This window comes from Carlito syrichta, unplaced genomic scaffold, assembly GCF_000164805.1.
Source record: "Carlito syrichta isolate Samal-C Ts95f unplaced genomic scaffold, Tarsius_syrichta-2.0.1 Scaffold302715, whole genome shotgun sequence".
Taxonomy (NCBI): Eukaryota; Metazoa; Chordata; class Mammalia; order Primates; family Tarsiidae; genus Carlito; species Carlito syrichta.
In genome coordinates, this window is record NW_007246811.1 from 325,896 (window position 1) to 351,384 (window position 25,489).

General features: G+C 37.9%; 1 protein-coding gene and 1 pseudogene across 4 annotated transcripts; both read right to left on the reverse strand.

Annotated features, from left to right (window-relative positions):
• Window positions 1-295: 295 nt before the first annotated feature.
• Window positions 296-25,109, reverse strand: NDUFA5 (NADH:ubiquinone oxidoreductase subunit A5). 4 transcript variants are annotated; one of them, XM_008057069.2, is made up of 5 exons: window positions 24,963-25,109; window positions 10,799-10,843; window positions 8,119-8,235; window positions 3,285-3,350; window positions 296-462 (listed from the first exon to the last, which is right to left on the reverse strand). In XM_008057069.2, exons 1-5 carry the CDS (start codon window positions 25,092-25,094, stop codon window positions 361-363), a joined length of 462 nt encoding a protein of 153 aa, XP_008055260.1. In that variant the 5' UTR covers window positions 25,095-25,109; the 3' UTR covers window positions 296-360. The 4 variants fall into 4 exon arrangements, with proteins under 4 accessions (XP_008055260.1, XP_008055261.1, XP_021567505.1 ...); XM_008057070.1 differs by lacking the exon at window positions 24,963-25,109 and adding an exon at window positions 11,160-11,260; XM_021711830.1 differs by lacking the exons at window positions 8,119-8,235; window positions 24,963-25,109 and adding an exon at window positions 11,160-11,216.
• Window positions 14,698-15,177, reverse strand: LOC103259410 (annotated as a pseudogene).
• Window positions 25,110-25,489: the final 380 nt, after the last annotated feature.

The following is a 25,489-nucleotide window of genomic DNA, read 5'->3' on the forward strand; positions in this document are numbered from 1 at the left end:
TTTCTCTTGTCCGAGTAATTTAAAAAATTAAATGCATATTGAAGGTACTACTAAAGAAACTTTTTGGTTATAGCCTCTGCATTGAAAATCTGTAGAGATTTTTCTAATTAATTTTCAAATCATCCCACAACCTCTCTGCTCAAAGAAATCACATCTTTGAAGTAATCTGTGTCAACATTTTACAAATCAAAAACTGATTCACAAGACCCTACTGCCATAATCACTAATTCTAACAAGTTTCCTAAATATATTCTCTCAGTTTTCTTAATTATAAGTTGTCAATAATATGGACACATTTTTAATATAACAGAATGTTTAATTACATCAGTTTCCCATCAACCCACCAAAGTCATTTAATGATTACATTGGCCATTTCCACTGATCAGCAGGAGGCTCTTCCACTAACGGCTCCCAAGGTTTCCATTGCATCATTTTTCTCGCCAGACTTAGTTCATTTTCAGCCTGTTAATAAAAGTTTTGTAAAAGATCATTTAATTTTACTGTTCAACAGGCACTTATCAGAGCTAACAACTTAAATTTAACTAATAGAGCTACTACTTTCATATTAGTACTTCACAATCTATTTCACTATCAAATGTTGAACATTACATAATTACCTTAATTCTCATAGCTATACAATCTTGAGTACGAAAATATATCTTTTCATTTATTCCGATTGAAATCTGCTATAGGGTTCAAAAGTTTAGTTGGTAAGATTTTTTTTTTATCTTAATTGTGTTTCACAAGTTTGTTGAGAATCAGAAGTATTCCTCTTCATCTACATCAGTGGCTTTCAAACTTTATTTTACTGTGGCCCACGGTAAAAAAAAACAACAAAAAAAACCCCAACAACAACAACAAAAAGCACTTTACTGTGGGATTTACAATACACACACATAACTAAGAAAAAACAGAATTATCCTTATTAAAAATCAGACACTCTATTTTCTTTTGTATCTTTAAATGCTAATCACTGTCCAACTAACTGATTCCATGACCCATAACAGCTTGAGACCCAGAGTCTACACCACAGCAATATGCAGACTATAGAACACAATAGATGTACAGCAAATATATACTGATTGAACTAATTCGTTAATTAGATTGTTTCATTTAATTTTTCCTTTCAAACACAACTTATAACATATTTTAGGTAGCTTCTTATTTCACACCTTTTTCAACAACAAAAAAGACATATGACAACTCTAGATAGTTTAGATTAACATTATTAAACGTTTGTCAGGATGTTAGAGAAGGAATTCCAACTCAAAATAAGTGTTCAGATTAAATAAGTGTTCAGAAGCCAATATTATTCCACAATTAAAAGGCAATGCCCCATTTATGCCAGCAATACAAAAAGCCCATCTAGGCTTAGCAGCAACTATACAAACAATGAATTGGGGGGAGGGCACAACCCATCAACAAAGGTACCTACATAATGAACATTTGTATACCTAACCCTGAATTGTATCCCACATCTTTAAAAGTAAAAATTTTTTTTTTAAAAAGAAATCAGGGGGCAGAGGTTTTACTAATGTTAAAATGAGAAAATAATTTAAATACTAATAAAATATTCCCAAAGGATAACTGTTTCCCTGACTGCCTTTTTCCTTGGGTCTCTTGAAACACCCATGCTTTCTCAGTCTCCCCAAGTCCTGATCACCACTGAGAATCAGCCCTTTTACAGGGATCTGGACCCAGCTGCATTCGCCCCGGATGCCTATGTCCTCCCTCTTCTCTGGCTTCTGACATACCATTCTTTTCTCATTCCTCTCATACTGCCTGCCTAGAAATGGGGCTAAAATGGTAGCTACTACCCACATGAGGCTATTGAACACTTGAGACTTAGCCAGTTCAAATTCAGATGTGCTGCAAAGTATAAAATATACACCAAACTTTGAAGACTTACTAAAAGAGAGAATATAAAATATCTCAATATTTTTGTAATGATTATATGATTAAATGACAATACTCTAGATATATTGGATTAAATAAAACATTATTGAAATTTACCCTTAATATTGCTGATGAAAATGTGGAGAACTACACAGCTGACTTAGAACTACACAGCTAACTTAAAAGTACTTAATATGCCTTAAAACTATAATTCCAAGATAAATTAATACATCAGTTAAAGTCATGATCAACGTGAAATCAGGTGGCACAAAAGAGAACAGGAAGAGGTTTATAAGCAAGTTCCCATCACACTGTATCAACTGGCAAGTCAATGTAAGGGCCAGGAAAACTGACCTTCAAATAACTAGAACAGTATACATTCATAGAAAGCTGTCTGACTGCTATATTCCTCTTTTTCCAGTCATTTAACAATTCTTTTGAACTGGTATATCACATCTGTTGGTGATACAGCTCCCTCATCTCCAATGCTATCCAATATTTCCTTTTATCTGCCCGTCAATAAAAAGCACAGAACATAAGAAATGCTTACATTTGAAAAAAGATACAAAAATTTAAAAATTAAACAAAATAGAACTGAATATTTATCAGACACTTAAAGGGGAAGACATTCTAAACCTTTAATATGGGGTAAGGGAGACAGAGGGGGACAAAATTTGACCAAATTTAAAAATATGAAAACCTCTACATGTGGCAGAAAAAAATTCATTTGAAGACAAGAGACAACAACTGACAACAAAGGAAAATAATTCAAATTCAGATTAAACAAAATTAAACTATAGGTTTTCTCCCTGTATAAGTTAGTGGCTACAGTGAGAGAAGTAAAAGATTTCCAAATAGAATAATTTAACACTTAAATATTCTAAATGTAATTAATAATGCTGATAATTTTTCTAATTCTAATATCACTTCATAATCATGCTTATGTTTTACTATTCAATATAATTATTTGTCAGCATTAGTATTTGAGAAACAACGTAAAATTAAGCTCACAAACATACTGTGCAATTGATTTTTAACTTGGTCAAAAGCTCCAACCAAAAATAAACATAAAAATAAATTTTACTTTTACAGTTGAAAACATCTGTTTTCTCCTATTTAAAAAATGCCACACTCTTAAAATAAGCAATTATATACAAAAAGATAAAACTATTAAAATCACAGTAATATTGTATTACTACTTAAACTATAGTTAATTGACATACACATTAGAGACACCATATTTTCTCTATGTAATTAGTCGCATATTTGATATATTGAAGTAAATTAAGAAATTTAGTTTTTCCTTTCTTTCTAGAATGTCAGTTTGTGCCTCTATATATAAATGAAAATTTAAAACCAAACACTTAAATGTTCAACTTTTTCATTACCTGAAGAATCACCTCTTCTAATTGGCCACCCTGAAGTTGGTCCTCTAATTTCTGAACATCTGGTTCCTATAATTTCAGGGGGGAAAAAAATTAAACAAAGGGGCACAATGTCTGAATGTTTCAATATTCCCTATTTTTTAAATCCATATATTAAAAAGTGCTTATAACAAACATAATTTTTCTTTCATTATACCCTTATTAAGTTTTGATGGAAACTCATTTCATTTCTCTGCTACTTTAGTGCTTTGCTGTCTTAAATATTAAAAAGTGTTAAATGTTTATCAAGGGTTGGAAATATAATGCCTAATTCAGTCTTTCTAAAACACAGATTTTAAAATAACTTTGTTTTTCTTAGTGACTCCTGTATTTCTTTTGAAAGCATTAGCATTAAGTAAATGCTACTCTATGACACAGAAGTTCCACTGCTAGGTATATACCAAACAGAAATGCATAATACAATAAACAAAGGACATGTTCAAGAATGTTCACAGCAACATAAATCATAGCCCCAAAATAAAAACAACCCAAAAGACCATCTATAATAGAATGGATTAACAAATTACAATGATAATGAACAAACTGTTACTACATGCAATAATATAGATGAGTTTCTCAAACACGATTATTAAGATAAAAAATCAGACACAAAAGGGCACATATTAATGATTCCACCTAAATAAAGTTCAAAACAGGCAAAATGAATCTGTTGTGCTAGAAGTCCAAATAGTCACTACCTTTACAAGGGTAGTAAATTGGAGGGTCACAAGGGCCCTCGTGTTCCAAAAATGTCCTTTTTTCTGACACATTTTTAATGTACATATTTCTTAAACATTTTTTAAAACAAAATGCTAATAAATATAGTACTTACAACATTAAATGACATTTATTTCTCTTCTAGTAAACTGAGTTTTTTGAGAGCCAGACACCATGCCCTATATATAAACATACATATGTAAATAAAACTTTGTCATCAAAGTGGTTTTTGGCCCACAGATGAAATAAAAAGTGGGAGGAAAATAAAAACAAAAAAAAATATTTTTAATCAAAATCGGTATGTTCCTGCCTTGTAGCAACTGCTGGATGGCTCAGAATATCCACATGGCTTGTTTCTTCACTCTCTTCTAAATCTTTGCCCAAATATCACCTTCTCAGTGAGGACTATTGATAATTTATATTGTGAAAGGCTGAATAATGCCCCACAAGGAACACCAACATATACACCTATTAATTCCTAGAATCTATGAATGTTACTTTGCCAGATGTGATAAAGTTAAGGATACTGACACAAGGAGATTTTTCTAGATTACCCACGTGGGCTCTAAATGCAATTATAAGTGTCCTTAATAGAGGAGAGGCAGAGGGAAACTTCACACAGAAAAGAAAAAGGTAATGTGATCATGGAGGCAGAAATTGGAGAAATGAGACTACAAACCAAGAAATGGCAAAAGTCACCAGAAGCTGAAAGAGGCAAGGAACAGATTCTACCCCATAGCCTCCAGAGGGAACATGGCCCTGATGACACCTTGATTTGGGTCTCTGGTACCAATTTCCAACTCCTGCCTTCAGAAATTTAAGAGAATACATTTCTGTTGTTTTAAGTCATCAAGTTTGTGGAAATTGGTTATAGCAGTCAGAGGAAACTAATACATATCATAACATCCCCCTTTCCCACCATGGTACACATCATTATTCCTTGTTTTAATTTTCTTCACTGCACTTACTATCTTTTAACATACTATGTACCTCTTTATTTACTTAATTTTTAGCTTTTTTTTTTTTTGCCTCTCATCACTAACATGTGATCTCCAACATGTGATCTCCAAAGGGTCAAGAATCGTTATGAGTTTTGTTCACTGCCAACGAGGCACAAGCTTCTGTGCCTAGAACCATACATGTTATGTATCAGTCATTCAATAAATGTTTCTTTGTTAAATAAATGACTAAGTAAAAGTAGTTGAAAAGGGGGAAAGAAGGAAAAAATAAATGAGCATGCTTAAGAAAGATTACTTAATAGAGAATTAACTCAGTTGTAAAACCAAAAATCAAAACAAAACAGGGAGGCTGGTCACAATTCTAAGACACTCGAGAGGATGACGGTAAAGAAGGCAAGTAATATTCAACAACACTTTCAACTCAGGAAAAGCTGTGTTGGAAAAACAATTCAAATTCCTCTTACTGACAATGAATCAATAATGTGATTTTTATTTACCAATAGCACAATGTCATGAAGGTTAACGAAGTACCATGTACTAAATGCTCACTATACACTGGGGACTTTGTCAGGTTTTTTACATATATTATCTCATTCAACCCTAACAATAAGTGTTCAAGAAAGGAGTTGTTATACCCCTTTACAGATGAGGAAACTGAGACAGAGAAAACGGGCAATATGCCAAGACATTCAGCAGATAGAATACAAACCAATGCTTCTCACCAATATGCTATTACTATCTCCCGAGAAAAAATCTGGGAAAAAAATTACTTTTTTTCTATTTTAGACTTCATAACAGATATTTTATAATCATAGCATTATGCACTAAAGATTTTGTGTGTGCTCTATGCATGGTTAAAAATCTGATAATTTTAGCAAAAACAGTAATCAGCAATGCAACTGTTCTGAAGTACTTGAGGTTGTAAAACCTAGTTATATTTAGACTTTTCGATAAACAAACATTTCTAAGGGAGCTTATGTGCCAGGTACTACGCTAGATTCTTAGGATATAAGGATGAATCCAATATCATTCACAAGTAGCTTATGACCAGTAAAGGAGACATAAATAAATACAGTGTGACCAGGTACAATGAAAGAAAAATGAGGAAAATGTCAAACTCTACTTAAGATAAGAAAAGACTTCAGAAAAACTGATAAGTCTTGATGACTAAGAAATGCCAGACAAGGCATTCCAGGAAGAGAAAAAACACAAATGAACACAAAAATAAAATTGCATGAAATCCACAGAACTGCCAGCAGTTTGGTGTTGCTGGAGTAGAGAGTACAAAATAGGAAATGACAGAGTAGACAAGAGCCAGACCTTGGAAGGCCTTCTGTACGATGCTAAAGGCTTTGCCCTGTTAAGCTGGTGGCTCCCAAACATAGCTATACATCAAAACCATGCAGATAAAAGTATGTTGGTGAGTTTCATACAACCAACTCAGCACTAATCCTTAAACTCAGCCTTTGAGAAACACTGAACAGGAAACCACAGCAAAATTTTAAGCAGGACACTACAGTTGGCCCTCTGTACCCTTGGGTTCCACATCCATGAATTCAACTAACCATGGTGAAGTTCAACCAACAGCAGATGAAAAGTGTTTTTAATGTAAAAATAATAGGACAATTAAAAAATAAAATACAGTGACTGTTTACATCGCATCTACATTGTAGTAGGTACTATAAGTAATCTAAGATATTTAAGTATATGGAAGGTTACGCAGAGGATATGTATAGTTGCTATGCCATTTTATATAAGTGATTTGAGCACCCCCAAGATTTTGGTATTTGTGGGGTCTTGAAACCAATCTCTTAGGGATACCAAGGGACGACTCTACCATAAGATTGAAAAAAACATGCTATTATCGATAGTGTGGCGCATATAAATAAAGTATGATAGGATTACAAACAGATCAATTAGTTTTAAAGCAACTGAAATAGCAAAGAAAAAAATTTTAGAGCTAGTAAGTAAAAAAATAAAACCGTGAACTATTCTTTAGTTGACACTGGCTATGAAAGAGATAAAAATAGGGCAGTAAGTAAAGGAAAATAAAAGAATGCAGTTTTTTCTTTTAAGATAGGAACAAGCTAAATATATTTTGAGATTATATGAAAGATGATAATAAAATGGAAGAGGCTAAAAAGAGAGCACAGAGAATAAATGATTAAAGAAAAACAAGGTTACTGTGAAGGAAAAAAGAAAAAGGATCAAGGGCAGAGCACAAGAGTCATTTCATGAAAACAAAAAGGGAAGTGTCTTACTTTGTAACAGGAAAAAAATGCATAAGCTCGTTTTCCTTAAGGAAGACATGAAAAGAAATGCTAACCTCCCCTTTTGAGTCTTTAATCTATAAATTACGTCCATAATTTCCAAGTTAGGAATAAAAGTTCCAAATCAAATTGCAATTGTTTTGCTGTATACCTAAGGAAAAGATAAGAATTCTCTTTGAACTAGTTTGGTAATCTAATATTAAGATATATTAGGATCACATATGCATATATATAAACTACTTTCAGAGTTTATGAACACTATGTTAGACAATTAAAGGAAGTACATGAAGTAACAGCTAATATGAAAATTGAACAATAGTGCAATATAGTTTGGTATGAAATAATCAGCAGTAGTAGTCTTTTACTTTGTTAACTGCTGGCTGATAACAGTCTAGCCTTTTATTAACTACTAGTTGATAGCAGTCTAGTCTTTTGACAGTTTTTTTGAAAACAACATCTTTTTTGTTTTGCTTTTTACTGTTCTCTATGCTAAGATTAGAGAAAAGAGATCAAGACTGATGCATCTACAAATAAGCAGCATAAGATTAATAAAGGACTAAACAGGGAAGAGAAGTAAAAGGAACAGCTGCAGTGATACCTCAGTGATGGGACTTGATCTTATTCTTGCACTCCAGTATTTAATAGTGTCTTGCATACAGAAATCACCCAATAAAAAAAGAAAGAAAGCACTCAATAAATAGGAGTTTGCTGAATAAAAGGGTGAAAGGGTGGGGGAAAAGCATAAAAGAAAGGAGAACAGAAGAAAGAAAAGTGTGTAGAATATGCCAAAAATATTCAATGTTACACCGGATACCATAAACCCAAGAAAACAAAATTGATTTAGCTACTTACCGCTTTAACCATAGCCAGTTTCTCATTTGTAATCTGCTCTGTATACTTTCTATATGCGGCATTTTTAGGGATTTGCTCAAGAACATCAAGAATCTTTGTGTACAATATTCTTAGCCTCTGAAAAGACAAGCCATACAAATATCCATAGATTAAAAAATGACCAAAGATTTCATGGAACACTTTAAAAATAGTCTCATTAACTACAAAGATAAAACCTCACACCACTCTTTTAAACTTCCTTGTACCTATGTGCAACTTCTTCATGTCTATGCCCTATCCACACCTTTACAACTTACAAAACTATTCAGTATAAATGTGGAAACTTTCTGTATGTTGTATGTATAACAAAAGTTGTCTATAAATCAAAGGAATGATAACTTGTGGAACACTAACATAGTACTAGCGATCTCTTTTCAAAATCAAAAAAATCATTATTTCTCAAATTTAGATCCTAGACACCGCAAATTCTTTTTTTTCCATTTTTATTTGAATTTCTTTAGAAATGCATATATATAAACATTAGATCATCAGTATGATCAAATTTAACTGAATACGTCGTAATACTTCAGTGCTCTTGCTTCTGATTATGACTGAGTTGGTACCACATGAATAAAGCCTACACCAAAGCCCCAACAGAAAAAGTACCAAGAGAGTGAGTCACTGCACAGAATTTATTAAAGCACATTGAACTTAAAGTTCAGTACAGCAGTTAATCACTTAATAAGAAGTTGCTTAGGCAGAACTTTACTCATAACAGTTTATATTTAGTAAACATAAGCATAAATATACCTATGTAACCAAGATAGTTTATTAATTTTTCTTGGTATTTGAAATTTTAGTTTAATTACATAAAATCCATAAGAGTTAATTCCTAGTGGAATAAATACAAGGCTACAAGGATAAGAAAAGTATCAACTACGATGTTCAAATTCCCAGCTGAGGAGTAGAAAGATTCTGATATCCTCAAGAAAAATACAGTCCACAGGAAAATAATACTTCTAAAAGAGTTAAACCATGAGTTCAGTTCTAGACAATGAGACAAAAGTCATGTGATCTTAGTAAGTGTAAGACATTTATTCAACAAACATTATTTACTGAGCACATACCATGTGCTAGTCAGAGTTCTGGCAGAACAAAACAATAAAAAAGTCATCCCTGCCTTCATGAAACCTACATTATAGTAGAGACAGACAACGAAGAAGATCAATCAGCAGACGAGTGAACTGGAGGGTCATAATAGGAACTTTGACTTTTAGAGTGAAAGGAAAAGCCATTAGAGGGTTTTAAAGAAAGGAGTGACATGATCTAACTTACATTTTAGAAGACTGACTCTAGTTGTTTGGAAAAAAAGACCAGATTGTGACAAGTATGGAAAGGCAGTTAGAAAGTTAATGCAACTATCCACAGTAGCGATTGATGATGATGGCAGAGAAAACGTCAGTAGTAGAGATGATGGTTAGATGTAGTCAAGATCTGGATATATTCTGAAGGTGGTACCAAGAAGATTTACTAAAATAAAAAATGTTGGATGTGAGAGAAAGAAAGGAATCAATGTGACTTCAAAGTTTTTGACCTGAGTCAGAAGAATGGAGCTGTCATTCACTTAGATGAGCATGTCTGAGAAAAGAGCAAGATTTAGGACAATCAGAAACCCCACTTTGGACATGTTAAGTTTAGGCTGCCTGGCTAACACACAAGTGGATATATCCACAAAGCAATTAAAGAGACAAGACTTTCATAAAGGGAGAGGTCAATGCTTGATATGGAAATCTAGGAGGTAACAGTGGTACTTAAAACCATTAGATTGGGTCGAGTCATCAGCAGAGAACAAATCCAAAAAGAGAAAAAAGTCCAAGAATTGAGTTCTGATGAACCTCAAAATCCAAAAGTGCGGATAAGAGGAACAATCAGAAAAAGGGAAAGCAAAAGAATAAGGGGATTAAAAACAGAAGACCAAGGGAGTCCTGAAGTCCAGCAAAGAAAGTGTTTGATGGAGAGTGTCAAATGTGTGAAATGCTACTATTGGGTCAGTTAGGATGAGAGATGTGAGCCAATCATTGGATATAGCAGCATGGAGATCACTGGTGACCTTGAAAGGCACAGTTCTGGCCAAAGCTGAGAGGCAACTGGGAACTGGAGATGGTAACTAAGTACAGGTAACTCTTTTGAGTTATCTATAAGAGAACGTAGAGAAATGATGTTAGGGAGGAGAAGGATCAAGGGAGGTGGTGGTTGTTGCTTTATGGAAGCACTTCTGCACACTGATGGGAAAAACCTTGTAGATGGGAAAAGAGGGCAAATGTTAGCTCATACCTTCAATAAGTTCAAATGTATGGAATCTAGAACACCTAAACAGAAACGGTGGGGCAGGAAAAGGTGGAAAATGGAGATATAGATTGGAAGGGCACTGACAGCAGCACGTACAAGTGAAGTCAGGAGAATGCCAAGAAAAAAGTCAACAAGAAAAGTGGCACAACAAAGAGGTCATGATCAAAAAAACAAGTGGCCTGTATCAACGAAGTAGACAGATATCGACTTTGCCTCAAGAGCTCACGCTGGACTCTCATTTGGGGCTTGAAATCTTGAAATATCCGTATCCCGTTAACCTTGCAATAGTCAAGACTAGCAGGGGTCTAGTCTTCCGGGGGACCCAGGATGAAGAAAGAAAAAAGGCACTTACATCGTGTGGCGTGTCACATACAGCCAATCCCACGAGGCCAGTGGTCTGTTGAAAAACAAAACATGATTCACGCTGTTAAGTTTCCACGCGTCCACTATGCTAAGGGAAAGCAAAGCCACGACTCCCCTGGCTAAAGCTGGCCTAAAGCCAGCGACCAGTCTCTCAGTCCCGCTTGTTTGGACCCTCTTTTCTGCCTGAACGAAGACAATAAGCTGGTCACCCCGAGGGCCGCGCAGAAAAAGTTCCCCAAAAGCAGTGCTGAGACTGAGCCAGTGACTGCCACCACCCGTGGGAAGAGGGTCTATCAGGCCGAATCTGTTCCCACCGTCTAAATTCCAGCAGTGACCTCCATTCGTCTCACCTTCTTCAGCACCCCCGCCATGATAGCGCCGACGAGCCGACTACGCGCAGCCCTCCGGGAATCTCGCTCAGACCTGCTCAATCGACCACCGAGGCCTCCGCCCCGTCACCTTGGAAACAGCTTGGCTCCACCCCCTCAGGATCTCCGAGGGAGCAAAGGCTATGCCCCACCCATCCTCACAGGGAAACATTGACGCATGCGCAATGACTCGAGCCTCCAAACTAGGCTTGCAGGCGACTATCGGGGAAGGAGCTGTGCGCTGCGTGTCCTGACGCGTGTTCCTGCCAGCGTTCGCGGCTTGCCCAAAGATTGAGGGAAACCACACAGACTTCCAATAAACTGCAGTTGCTTTGGGAACCTGCACTCAGCTTAACCTTTGGTGCATTTCTCAACGTCCCTTCCTCAATGCGGTAACATGGGGGTGGTGATGGGGCTTGAGCATCATCTGAAGTGATCTCTGGGCTGCACCCGTTATTTCGTCGCCCGAGGATATCAGTATTCTCTGTGTTATGAACTAAAACCCTTTGCGATGTGAGGGCATTCTCCATGGCTCTTTTGTCTTCCATTTCACTCGCTGAAGTACATTATCCATGTTCTCATGTTTCCACTTGAACTTGAAGTGTTACCAGACCCTACCACTTTTCCCCACTACCTCCACACTCATCGAGCATTCACTATGTTTCGGCTACGGGGACATAATTTCTAAGACGGGATCCCACATCCTGGAATTCACGGAATAATGAAGAAGGCGTGTATTAACCATTAATTTACCAAGTGTTCTAATAGAAGTTTGTGCCAAGTGCAGTGGTAGCAGGGAAGAGAACATAACTAACCAAAACGTGTGGGTGACTGGAGTTAAACAAGGGCATTTTCTAAAAAGTCAGTGGGAGAAAAACACAAATTGAGAGAACACATGTACAAAGGAACAGAGGTTAAAATCAATAATATATATATTTCTAGGTGATTTGATGTGTGTGGAAAGGTAGATTTGATTGGTAAGGTAGAGTGTGACCTTCTTTGGTAGTCTACAAATTTTGGATTTTATTTTGTATAAGTGAGAGGAGCGGTTAGGAAAATTTAATCAAACCGGGCTCGGTGGCTCAGCCTGTAATCCCGCGCTTTGGGAGGCTGAGGTGAGTGGATGGCCTGAGCCCATGGGTTCAAGACCCACCTGGGCAACTTGGCGAGACCTCATCTCTACAATAAATCAAAAAATTAGCCGGGCGTGTTAGCGCGCGCCTGCAGTTCCAGCTACTTGGAAGGCTGAGGCGGAAGGATCGCCGGAGCCCAGTAGATTGAGGCTGCGGTGGCCGGGAGCAGTCACTGCACTCCAGTCTGGGTGACCGAGTGAGACTCCAACTCAAAAAAAAAAAAAAATTTAATCTGAATGACACTATTAAATTTGTGTTTCAGACACACAACTTTGGCAACAGTTGAGGAAGATAAGTTGGAAATGGTGGGGCAAGATTTAAAGGCATGAAACTAGAAAAGGAAAACTAAACCAAAAACAAGTAGAAGAAAGGAAATAGTAAAGGTAAGGGCAGAAATAAAGAGAATATTAATAGAGAAAAATCAGTGAGCCAGAAGTTGGTTCTCTGAAAGCAACAAAATTGGCAAACCCTTCATGAGAAAAAAAGACAAGACACAGTAATAAAATTAAGAATTTTTTTAAAACGCCATCACTAACTACTTTACCAAAATAAACAGGACTAAGAAGGGATACTATAAATAACTGTATGCTAACAAATTGGATAATGTAGATCAAATGGACAAATTCCTAGAAAGACACTACCTAAATTGACTTAAGAAGAAATGAAAAATCTCCTGGTGTGGTGACACATGTCTGCAGTCCCAGCTACTTGGGAGGCTAAGGCAGGAGAATCCCTTAAGACCAGGAATTCAGGGTCACAGTGAGCTATAATCAAGCCATGCATTTCAGCCTGGGCCACAAAGCAAGACTCTGTTTGTTTGTTTCTTTCTTTCTTTCGTTTAATAATCCAACTTCAGCAGTATGTTTTTAACATTGATTTTTGCTTAATTTAACAGGGATACAAAAGCACTAACTAACAAATTTATTAACACATTTTTAATAATTAGAGAACACAGTAAGTCCCCTACATATAAATGAGTTCCATTTTGTTAGTGTGTTCATAAGTCTAATTTGTTTGTAGGTCCAACAAAGATAGCTTAGGTACCCAGCTAACACATTGACTGTATAGTATTATACTGTAATAGGTTTATAATACTTTTCACACAAATAATACAGTACTGTACTCTATAGAGTACTGTACAGTAAAGTACACAGAAGCACAACCACTTGTGGAGGTGCCCAGTGTCTTCACTGCCATCCATCATAGTGCTGGGCATGGTGAACGCTAACTTAGCACCTCATGTATATTTCTACGTGTGGGAAGGAAAAAGAGAGGACCTGGAGGGTGAGCAATTTTTTTTAAAGAAATGATTCAGAAGATGTACATCATTTATGCTCATAATCCTGATAAGAACTTTGTCAGATAGCCACACCTAGCTGAAGAAAGGCTGAGAAATGTAGTCTCTAACTGGGTGACCAAACTCTATTACTGCAGAAGAGGGATGGGGGGAAGTAGAGGGGATTGGGCCAGAGAAGAACTTATTTCATAGTTGTGAGTGTCTAAAAATGAGAATCAGTTCTTTCACAGTGTATTAATGATGTTATATGGATTATGAATCATTGAATCTTCCCCAGTATTGAACTGTGGTGCCTAGCATGTCACAACTTTCTTCAAAGAGTCCTCCAAAATGCTAAGAAGTAAAATAAATAGCCATCAGTAGAGGTTATGATGGCTGCTGACTGATCAGGTGGTTGCTGAAGACTGGGGTGGCTGTGGGAATATGTTAATATAAGGCAACAATGAAATTTGCCTCATCAATTGACTCTTCCTTTCACAGAAGATTTCTCTGTAGCAAATGATGCTGTTTGATAGCATTTGGTCCATGGTAGAACTTCTTTCAAAATTGGAATCGATCTTCTTAAACCCTGCAAATGCTTTCTCAACCAAGTTTATGTCATGTTCTAAATCCTTTGTTGTCATATCAACAATAGAAAACTTCTTGACCAGGAGTAGATTCTACTTCATTTCCTCATTCGTAAGAAGCAAATCCTCATTCATTCAAGTTTTATCATGAGATTGCAGCAGTTCAGTCACATCTTCAGGCTCTACTTCTAACTCTAATTCTCATGCTGTTTCTATCACATTTGCAATTACTTTCCCCCACTGAAGCCTTGAACCCCTCAAAGTCATCCCTTGGAACCAGCTTTTTCCAAACTCCTGTTAATGTTGATATTTTGACCTCTTCCCATGAATCACAAATGTTCTCAATAGCATCTAGAATAGTGAATCCTTTCCAGAAGGTTTTCTTTTTCTTTTCTTTTCTTTTCTTTTTTTTCCCTGTCTCAGGTTTATTTGTACAAATAGCACAGGAGGACACCAGCCCCACACAGACAACATCCTGGGGGTCAAATCAGTCCTTCTGTCCACACATTGGCAGACAGGGGCCTCTACTCTGGAGCTTTTGTGGGGATCTGGGCACCTTTGGGAGCCTGAGCAGGAGCTGGAACTGAAGCTGGAGTTGCAGGTGAAGCTGCGGCCAGGGTCTTAATTTGATCCTTGGCCTTTGGCAGGCAGAGCTTGCAGCCCTTGGCAATATGGGCACGAATGCGCTTCCCAAGCTTGGGGTGGGCAACGTATGCAAGTCAAGTAAGCTTGCAATTAGGACCTTTTGGGATCTTGGACTTAACCTCCTTGGGCTTTACGAGGGCCTTGATAACCTCAGCCCGAGCACTCATGGCACTGGTGTTGTTGGTTTGCATCTTCTTCAGGCCCTTCTTCTTGTGCTTCTTGGCAAAGCGCATGTTCCTCAGGAACTTGGGGTCCACCCCCTTAAGAGACTCGTATCTTTGTGATCGGGGTTTCTTGATGCCATTTCTGTACTATTTTTGGTACTGGTTGTGTGTGGTATGGTTCTTGGACTTGGCCATGTCTGCACTGCAACCCGTGGCTCCTGAAGAGCCTGGGACCTGAAGAGCTCCAGAAGGTTTTCAGTTTGACTTTTCTCAGATCCATTTGAGGGATCACTGTCAAGTATAGCATTATGAAACATATTTTTTAAATAATAAAACTTCAAAGTCAAAATTACTCCTTGGTCCATGGGCTGCAGAATGGATACTATGTTAGAGGGCATGAAAACAACAATAATTTCCTTGTATAGCACCATCAGAGCTCTCAGGTGACCAAGTGCATTGTCAGTGAGCAAAAATTTTTTTTTTTAATTTTTTTCTGAGTAGTAGGGCTCAACATAGGGCCTCAAATATTCATCCGCTAGCAGTTGTGCTGTCATCCAGGCTTTGTCACTTCACTTATAGAGGCACGCGCAAATTAGATTTAGCATAATTCTTAAAAGAGGGTCTATGATTTTTGGAATGATAGATGAACATTGTCTTCAACTTAAACTCACCAGCTGCATTAGAACCAAATAAGAACGTCAACCTCTCCTTTGAATTTTTGAAGCGAGGCATTGACTTCTCCTTTCTAGCTATGAAAGTCCTAGATGAGATCTTCTTTCAATAAAAAGCTGTTTCTTCCACACTGAAAATCTGTTGTTTAATATAGCTACTTTCATCAATTATCTCAGCTAGATCTCCTGGATAACTGATCGCAGCTTCTCTATCAGCACTTGTTGCATCACTTTGCACTTTTATGTTATGAGATGGCTTCCTTCCTTAAAAGCAACCTCTGCTAGGGAGTTAGGGCCCTGCTCTGGATCAAGTTTTGACTTAAGGAGATGTTGTAGCTGGGTTGATCTTCTATGTAGACCACAAAAACTCTCTCCATATCAGCCATAAGACTGTTTTATTTTCTTATTATTCACTGTGTCCAAGAGTAGCACTTTTAATTTCCTTCAGGAACTTTCCCTTTGCAGTCACAACAAGGCTACCTGATGGCCACAAGAGGCCTAGCTTTTGGCCTATCCCAGCTTTTGACATGCCTTGCTCACTAAGGTACATCATTTCTAGATTTTTACTTAAAATGGGAGGTGTGACTCTACATTTCACTTAAACACTTAGAGGCCATTGTGGAGTTATTAATTGGCCTAATTTTAACATGGTTGTGTCTTAGGGAATATGGAGGCCTGAAAAGGAGAGAGATGGTGGAACAGCATCCAGTGGAACAGTCAGGATAACATTTACTGATTAGGTTAGTCATCTTATATGGGTGTGGTTTGTGGAGCCTCAAAACTATAACACTATCATTGACTATACAAAGGTCACTGATTACAAATCACCATAACAGATTATAATTTGAAAGTTTGAAATATTGTGAGATTGCCTGAGCCCGCGGGTTCGAGACCCGCCTGGGCAACTTGGCGAGACCTCATCTCTACAATAAATAACAAAATCAACCAGGCGTGGTAGTGCGTGCCTGTAGTTCCAGTTACTTGGAAGGCTGAGGTGGAAGGATCGCAGGAGCCCAGCAGGTCGAGGCTGCGGTGGCCGGGAGCGGCCACTGCACTCCAGTCTGGGCAACAGAGTGAGACTCCAACTCAAAAAAAAAAAGAAAAAAGAAATATTGTGAGAATTGCCAAAATTTGACACAAAAGTATGAAGTGAGCACACACTGTTAGGAAAATGCCACCAATAGATGACCTCAATGTAGGGTTGCCACAAGCCTTCAATTTGTAAAAAAAGAAAAGAAAAGAAATATCAAACTGTAATAAAGCAAAATGCAATAAAACAATGTAGGCCCTGTGTACATACACATGGCTGGTGTTACAGTATCACAGAGTGAGTAGACCTACAACAGACTAAATGATGAGGGTCGGAGAGTCCCAGGCAGTTCTCTCCAGGTTTAAAACAGTAAGCTCCAGGATTGAGATTCACGTTTGCATAGGCAGATGCCCCAGCATTGGCGGTGTGAAGAATCAGCCTGCATGTGGTTGTCCTGGGGTCAGGAAGACCAAGTACAAATGTCCATGAAAAATGAAATAAAAACTATCAAGCAAAAAGGTTGGCGAATTTCACTGCATCAACATTTCATACTTCTGAATAACAAAAAATACAACTAAAGTGGTAAAATAACCCATAGACTGAGAGAAGATATTTGCAGCCCATAAAATTACCCAAAAAATAAGTGGTGCCTAGAATATATAAGAAATTTTTATAAACCAGTAAAAAGAAAAAAATGAATACATAACTAGAACAGGTCTCCCTGCTTCCATTCTTGCCTCCTCCTCTGGAGTTAATTAAATGAATTAGTATACATAAAGTGCCTGACTCAGTATGTTCTACACCACCACATTTTTGTTTTGTTTTGTTTTCTTTTTTTGAGTCAGGGTCTTATTGTCTCATTCTGTCACCCAGGCTGAAGTGCAGTGGCACAATCACGATGATCACAGCTCATAGCAGGCTTATCCTCCTGGGCTCAGGCAAACTTTCCCCCTCATCTTCTCTAATAGTTGGAACTACAGCCACGTGCACCAAACCATCTAATTGATTTTACTTATTTTTTTGGTAGAAACAAGGTCTTACTATGTTGCTCAGGCTGTTCTCAAACTCCTAGGCTCAAGCAATCCTCCTGCTTCTGCATCCCAAAGTGCTGGGTCTGTAGGCGTGAGCCACCATATCTGCCAGCACCACATTCTTGACTGTCATTAATTTATTATTTTACTATTATTATTCTCAACTCAGTAGCAAAGGTGATTTTTCACTCAAGTTATAAACTATCCTCAAGATCCTGCAAGAGCTTGGTCTCTCTGCCGCTTACTTCTCAGACCTAGCCTCCTGCATTAGTCAAGGTTCTCCAGAGAAACATAAACACACACACACACATTTGGGGACACCCAAAAACCTGGAATTTATTTATTAAAAATTGTGTATTCTTACACGTTTAAACTTCAGTCATCTTCAAGGTACTCTCCATGTGATGCAATACACTTATCAAACTCTTGTCCACTGTTTTTGAACTTGTCAGTTTTGATGCCTCTTAGTGCTTCTGCTGTTTTTTGTTTCACCTCTTCCATATCAGCAAAGCATTTCCCTTTGAGGACTTTTTACATCCAGAAAAACAAACAAACAGAAAAGTCACTCGGGATGAGATCAGGTGAATAGGGAGGGTGAGACATGGGGGTCATGCCATTTTTGCTCAAAGACTGCTAAACACTCAGCAAGGTGTGGGTAGGTGTACTCGTAAATCACACATCATGAAATAGGCAAAAGTATTGAAAGAATCTCAAAAAAAAAAAAAAAAAACCATTCACTGAAGCCAAATACAGCCTCTCACAACGCTAGCTGGTACACTGATGCCAATGGGTTTCTAAACACAGGGGAAGCCTGTACTACAAGCCTGCCCTCCAAAAAATAATTCTGTTGCCCTCATATGTGTATATATATGTGTACACACACACACACACACACACACACACACACACACACACATGGTCCCCCCCATTTTTTTTTTTTTTACATTAGAGTGGGTTTATCAGGGCATTAAATGCATTTTTGACTTATGGTATTTTCTTTTTTTTTTTTTTTTTGAGTTGGAGTCTCACTGTCACCCAGACTGGAGTGCAGTGGCCGCTCCCGGCCACCGCAGCCTCGACCTGCTGGGCTCCGGCGATCCTTCCGCCTCAGCCTTCCGAGTAGCCGGAATTACAGGCATGTGCTACCATGCCCAGTTGATTTTTTTTTTTGATTTATTGTAGAGATGAGGTCTCGCTGCCCAGGCGGGTCTCGAACCCGCGGGCTCAGGCAATCCACTCACCTCAGCCTCCCAAAGGCGCGGGATTACAGGCTGAGCCACCGAGCCCGGCTTGACTTATGGTATTTTCAACTTTACCATGGGTTTACCAAGACATAACCCCATTGTGAGTCAAGGAACATCTGCATATATGTGTGTATATACACACAAACACATACATACTCACATATGTGTACATATTTACATATACACACTCTCAGGGAGAGAAGTTTATTACAGGAATTGGTGCACACAATTATGAAGACTGAGAAGTTTCATAGTCTGCTGTTTGTATGCTGGAGAAGCAAGAAAGTTGCTAATGGAATTAAGTCCAAGTTCAAAGGCTTAAGAACCAGGAAAGTTAATGACTGACGGTGTAAGTCCTCATCAGAGTCTGGAGGCACAAGAACCAGGAGCACTGATATCTGAGGGCAGAAGAACATGAATATCTCAGCTCACAGGAGAAGAGTGAATTCACCTTTACTCTGCCTCTTTGTTCAGATCCTCAGCAAATTGGTCGATGCCCACCCACATTGGTGAGGACAGTCTTCTTTGCCTTAGTCTACAAATTCAAATGCTAATCTTTTCTGGAAGCATCCTCCTCACAAACAACAGACACACCCAGAAATAATGTTTGAGCAGCTATCTGGGCATTTCTTAGCCCAGTCAATTTGGAACACACACACACACACACACACACACACACACACACACACCCTATATATATTCTCCATGTATCTTATGTACATCCTATTGGTTCTGTTTCTCTGGGGAACCGTAATACAAATTGTGTCCCAGAAAATTCATAGGTTGAAGTCCTAACTCCCATTACCTCAAAACACGATCTTTGGAAATAGGGTTATGACAGGTGTAATCAAGCTAAGATGAGGTCATTAGGGTAGGACCTTATCCAGTGTGAATGGAGTCCTTATTAAAAGTGAAAGTTTCGACACAGAGACACACACACAGGGAAACTACTCTGCACAGATGAAGACAGAGATGAGAATGATGCTTCTACAAGCCAAGGAGCACCAAAGATTGCCAGCAAACCACCAGAAGTGAGGAAGGAGGCCTGGAAAATGTTGTCTCTCTCAGCCCTCAGAAGGAATCAACACAGCTGACACCTTGATCTCGGACTTTAGCTTCCATAACTGTGAGATAATAAATTGTGTTGTTAAACCCAGTTTGTGACACTTTGTTACAGCAACCCTAGCAAATATAATACACTGAGTAATATATTAGTTTAATAGTATGCTCTTCTCTTCCTTAGGATAGCTGTCTCTAGAAGTCTGGAGCATTGGCATATAGTCTTGCCAGTTGAGATGACCAAAAAAGACTTTTACCATAATTGCCATCATATTTTTCAATTTCCAGTATTAACTCATTCACAGTTATAATTTAAGTGGAGGAAATATATATTCACACACATATACATATATTAATGACATTTTAAGGATATGCATGTATATATGTTAAATTGGAACTAATTATCTGATTCATCCATTTCCTCCTCTTTGAAGTGACACACATACTTAGACACGTTAAACCACTTTTTTCAGGGAATCATATTAGAATTAGGAAGAACCATCCTTATTTTTCAAACCAGACAGTGCTGATGCAGTCACTGGAACTGAGATGAATTGACTTTTTATGAGGTCATGGTCTTTGTTACCTGTACATCCAGATTCTAAAAATTTTTGTCATTGTGGGTGTGCTCTAGAATGTAGAATCATGTGATTATAAAAGATGCATGTGTTTTCATCTGTTATAACCTTGGGTTCAAGCATTCGCTGCTCCATATTTGCTAAAGACACTAAGGTTTGACAGACCCAGCTGATCCTGGCAAAGGTACTGCAGAGCCGACAAGTTCTATGTGGTAGAAACAGATGTGGCTTTTCTGAGTCAATTCTTTTACAGAGAGTTGGGGTTAGGTAGGGAGGTGACTTCCGAGTCGTATTCTATATCTAGTGACGGTGGAATTCGCTACAAAGGTGCATCACCTGTGGCACTTATGCTCTCAGAAGGGGATTTGAGAATGTCTTGACATGAGTGGCCAGGGTATCAAAAGCACTAGATGTTCAGGTAAGAGAACATCCCCAGAAGTCAATGTTCCCATTCTCCTCATGAGGAAGATGGATTTTGGGAAGTTCTTCTATAAACAAAGGTTAAGTAGACCAGATGACTTAGAGCCGAAATCTGTCTCACATTTTACAAAATTTGCCCTGCAAGACCTCTTTTACTTATTCAACAAGAGAATAGTTGTTTCTACAAAAGTGAGTGGTTGGAAGAGTTAAGACTTCCTGTCCTGCTTTTCAGTGATGCAAGACTCTTTTTTTTTTTTCTTTGAAAGCAGGATTTATTTAGTAAGAGGATAGAAAATCTCCCACAGTGGGAGGGGACCCGAGGGGATTGCCCAATACAAGTCTCTTTTGTGAGAAGGTGGACCTTACAGAATTTTGCAGGTTAAGATGTTTCCCTGGACTCTAGGGCTCTGGAGCTCTGCTCCACAGCCAATTATTGAGGGAGGCATGAGACCAAACCACTATAAAGGAGGACAGCATCCTTAATTCTCAGGGCATGAGGGGCTTGTTTCTGAAAACCCACAGGGAACAAGTACTGTTTCCATTAGTTTTCATGATTGGAAGCAAAGGTGAAAATAACCCCAAATCAGGGAGTATTATTTCCTCTCCCAACATTAGAAAGGACATTCTGCATAAGTTAATCATTAAAATAGACTAACTAATGTATTCAAATTCCAGTAGTTTGGATATTATCTCTTGTGTGTCCATCCATATCGGGTATGTTTGAAATGATTTGGATTTGTTCTTGTCTTCTCTGTCTGTGGTATGAATGCTTTTAAAGAGTGTCTAAAATCAGATAACCGTGTGTTCCAGATATGGTAGTTTTCAGAATCTCATTCTAAAATGGGCTGGAACTTATATAAAAGCAAATACCCAGTTTTATCTTGATGTCTATCTGCTTCCATATATTTGAGTCAATGTATGAAAGTGGGGATATTCAACACTCTCACTCAGATTTGGACTAAGTTTAACATTGAGGTTAAGCATAGGTATCTACTGAAAACTCAGAAGTATTTACGGGGGACAGATTGAGTAATGACAATCTCTAGCCACCTCACTTCTGCCATTGAGGACATGCCTAGCTCTACTTCTGCATACCAAATGTCATTGCTTTCCATTTATCTATCTATCTGTCTATCTATCTATCATCAATTTATGTATTTATTTGTTTGAGTTGAGGTCTCGGTCACCCCGACTGGAGTGCAGTGACACAATCGTAGCTCACTGCAACCTTGACCTCCTGGGTTCAGGTTATCCTTCTGCCTCAGCTTCCCTAGTATCTGTGACTACAGGTGCACACCACCACATCTGGCAATATTTTTTTCTTTTGTGTAGAGATGAGGTCTCACTATGTTGCCCAGGCTGGTCTCAAACTCCTGGTCTCAAGCAATTCTCCCACATAGGCTTCCCAAAGTGCTGGGATTACAGGCATGAGCCACCACACCCAGCCTTCTCCCCATTTAAGACAAGAAAGAAAAGGGATAAAAGGCAAGGATGTTTGTTTAGGAGAAGAAAATTATTTTATGGGATTAAAATAAATAAACATTACATATGGAAATAATATCCTAATAAATAAAATTGTAGCAAAACAAAAATTTTTTAATGAATTTTGAAAATAAAAATAAAACTAGATATAAGTAGAAAGTTGAAAATGATGAAAATATATGATGTTGACACTGTATTTCTATCTAATCTCAGCCAACATAAGATGCCAAATAACATGAAATAAAACAAGATAAATGTGGGGGAAGGCAATAGTTAAAATAGAGAAGAGATTTCAGACATGTGAGATGAAATATATGATCATTTTTAAAAAACTGGGTAAACAGCAGAACAACTGAAATAACAATTAATTAAACCAATGAATATTCTTTGCTGACTCTATGTTAGAAACTGCCAGAAGTACTGGAGATTCTGGGGGCCTGTCAGTGAACTGGATTGGCAGATTTGAATCTGTCCTGGTGGCCAGACACAATAAATAAATAAACACAATAAACAAAATTGCCAGATGAGATTCTTTTCCAGAGGGAATGAAGAGCGTGACATGGGAGGAGAGTACCCAGTTAGAAGAGCAGAAAACCCTTTCTGCAAAGGAAACATTTATGCTGAGACCTGAAGGAAGAGAAGGACCCAGTCATATAATAGCTAGCTAAAGAATGTTCTAGGCAGAAGGAACAGGAGGGACAAAATTACAGAGGAGGGAAAGCGCTGTGACAGATGTATGGCTGGGGTAAAAGGAGAAATAGCAGGGTGACAGGGACTGAGTGGAAAAGACAGTGCAATGGAAATGGTATAACTATGGCATGTTATGGTCTGATTCGTGCCTTTAAAATATTCTACTTAGGAAGAAGAAATTGGAATGAGGAAAAAATAGAAGGTTGGGAGACCACTGGAGTCATCTGGGCTTGAATTAAATTGTTGTCTGTGAAAGTAGGCCAATTCATTGTATAATTTGGGGGTAACATGCACAAGACTTACAATTAAGTCTGTGAACTCATCCCAAAAATAGTGCTCCATACCCCATTGCTGAATATCACTATGATCACCTGCAAAGTACACCCCTTGGGAAGCTATGCACCGATGCCACCACCTAGTCCACTCATCAAAGCAATTTTGGAACTCTTTTCCTGGAGTGGCCATCAGATCTGTTGTCATATTACCCTTGATACACTGAATGTCATCAAAATGTCTTCCTTTCAATATTTTCTTTATCTTCAGGTAAAGAAAAAAGCCATTGGGGGCCAGATCAGGTAAGTAGGGAGGGCATTCCAATACAGTTATCTGTTTACTGGCTAAAAACTTCCCCATGGACAGTGCTATGTGAACTGGTACATTGTTGTGATGCATGAGCTTCTCCGGTTCCATTTTTGTACACATCTTTCTCGGGGATCTTATACATGGAGGCAAGAAGATTTTCAGTTAAGATTTTCCTGTTTCTCATACAGCTAGATTGGGTATGAGAGGTGAAGGAAAGGGTTGAGTGAAAGAATGGCGCTGAGATTTCTGGCTTTAACAACAATGCTGGTGAAAATTCATCCAGAACTTTTTTTAAAAGGATGAAAAAGTTTTAATAGCCTAAAGCAAATAAATATTAGCCAAGACAGACACTAAAGAGCTAAAATAACAGAATAAAGCCAAAAAATGAGTTAAAAATAACACCAGAAGTAAACAACAGAATGGAGTCCAATATTTAACACCCTCACACAAAGTAAAACAAAGATCTTTGGGCTAAAGCAGGTACCGCAGCCAACAGCCACCCTCCTTGTTTTCCTTCTGAGGATGGGGTTCATTATATTAAGTTCCATGGGAGAAAAGGTCTTAGACAACTTCAGGACCAAAAACATTTGACCAGAAGGGAACTTTCTTTATAATTATAAAGTCAAAGACTGCCAGATTGCCCCAGCTGACAATCTCTACAACCCCAAATTCAGCAGAGTCTACTTACTGGACCTCTGTCCCCAGAGGAACGCAAACTGGAAAGAAATCATGTTCTACTGAGAACACAGCACAAGATTCAGAGTAATCAAGGAAAGCAATGAAATAACAAATTTAAAGTGAGATGCCTGCATTGGAGACCAAGAGAAGGAAAAGGGACAGGAACAATTGGAGTAATGACAGAAGAGAAAGGAAAATTGTCATGGAGCCCCCACCCCCAAATTCTGACTGAAACTATGGAAGTTGTTATAAAAGTAACACAGTGAAATTTTTAACATGTACCAATTTCAAACCTTTCTTTACACATTCTGTGCATCTTGCATATGAATACATATACTTCGAAAAGCTGGGTAGGTACTTTAATTATGAAAAATTCTTTCTAAATTTCCTAGTCAATAAAGCTTTAATTCCCAAGAGTTCCTTTATTTGCAGTATAATATTATACAATACATAATATGTAGTATACAATGTAATTAAAAATGATCTCGGGGATCTTATACATTGAGGCAACTTACCCTTTCTCCATTACAATGTAATCCTGTGATGTAGAAACAACAGGAAACATCCAAAATTATGGTATGAAAGGAGAGAACATTAGTACTCCCCTTGGCAAGGATGGAGAGGCTCTCGGGCCTGATGACGCACATACAGTTAAGGCATTGCCACCTACTTCGTGGTATCTAACCATCGTTTAAAACAAACAAAATCCAAAACTGTCTGTTTTCCATAGAGAGCCATTTACGATGACTTCATAAGCCATGAACTCATTCTGCCAGGAGATGGTGCTAAAGAGACGTGTTAATGGAGATTTTGGCCTCCTACCATTGAGGAGATGAAAAAGAGCTTTTTTCTTTCAGAAGTTCTGGAAAATTCATTTGGGAGGAAACATAACAAACAATACAATGTAAAGGAATTTGGACTTAAGAAAAAAAATCTCAGATACATGTAGCCAGCACTGAAAAAATCTAGTCCAGGGATAGCTAGGACTCAAAAAGAGCCAACACAAAAAGTCATTACTAATAACAGTCAGCAACAGGATAAG

What these genes read in the sequence shown, in the direction of transcription:
- NDUFA5 (XM_008057069.2), bottom strand. Translation starts at nt 25,094, where the DNA reads ATGTGCGTCATCAGGCCCGAGAGCCTCTCCATCCTTGCCAAGGGGAGT. An exon ending in TACATTGTAATGGAGAAAGG is followed by an intron (nt 10,844 to 24,962) that starts GTAAGTTGCCTC and finishes GTTTTTCAACAG; the next exon opens with ACCACTGGCCTCGTGGGATT. An exon ending in AACTGGCTATGGTTAAAGCG is followed by an intron (nt 3,351 to 8,118) that starts GTAAGTAGCTAA and finishes CTGAAATTATAG; the next exon opens with GAACCAGATGTTCAGAAATT.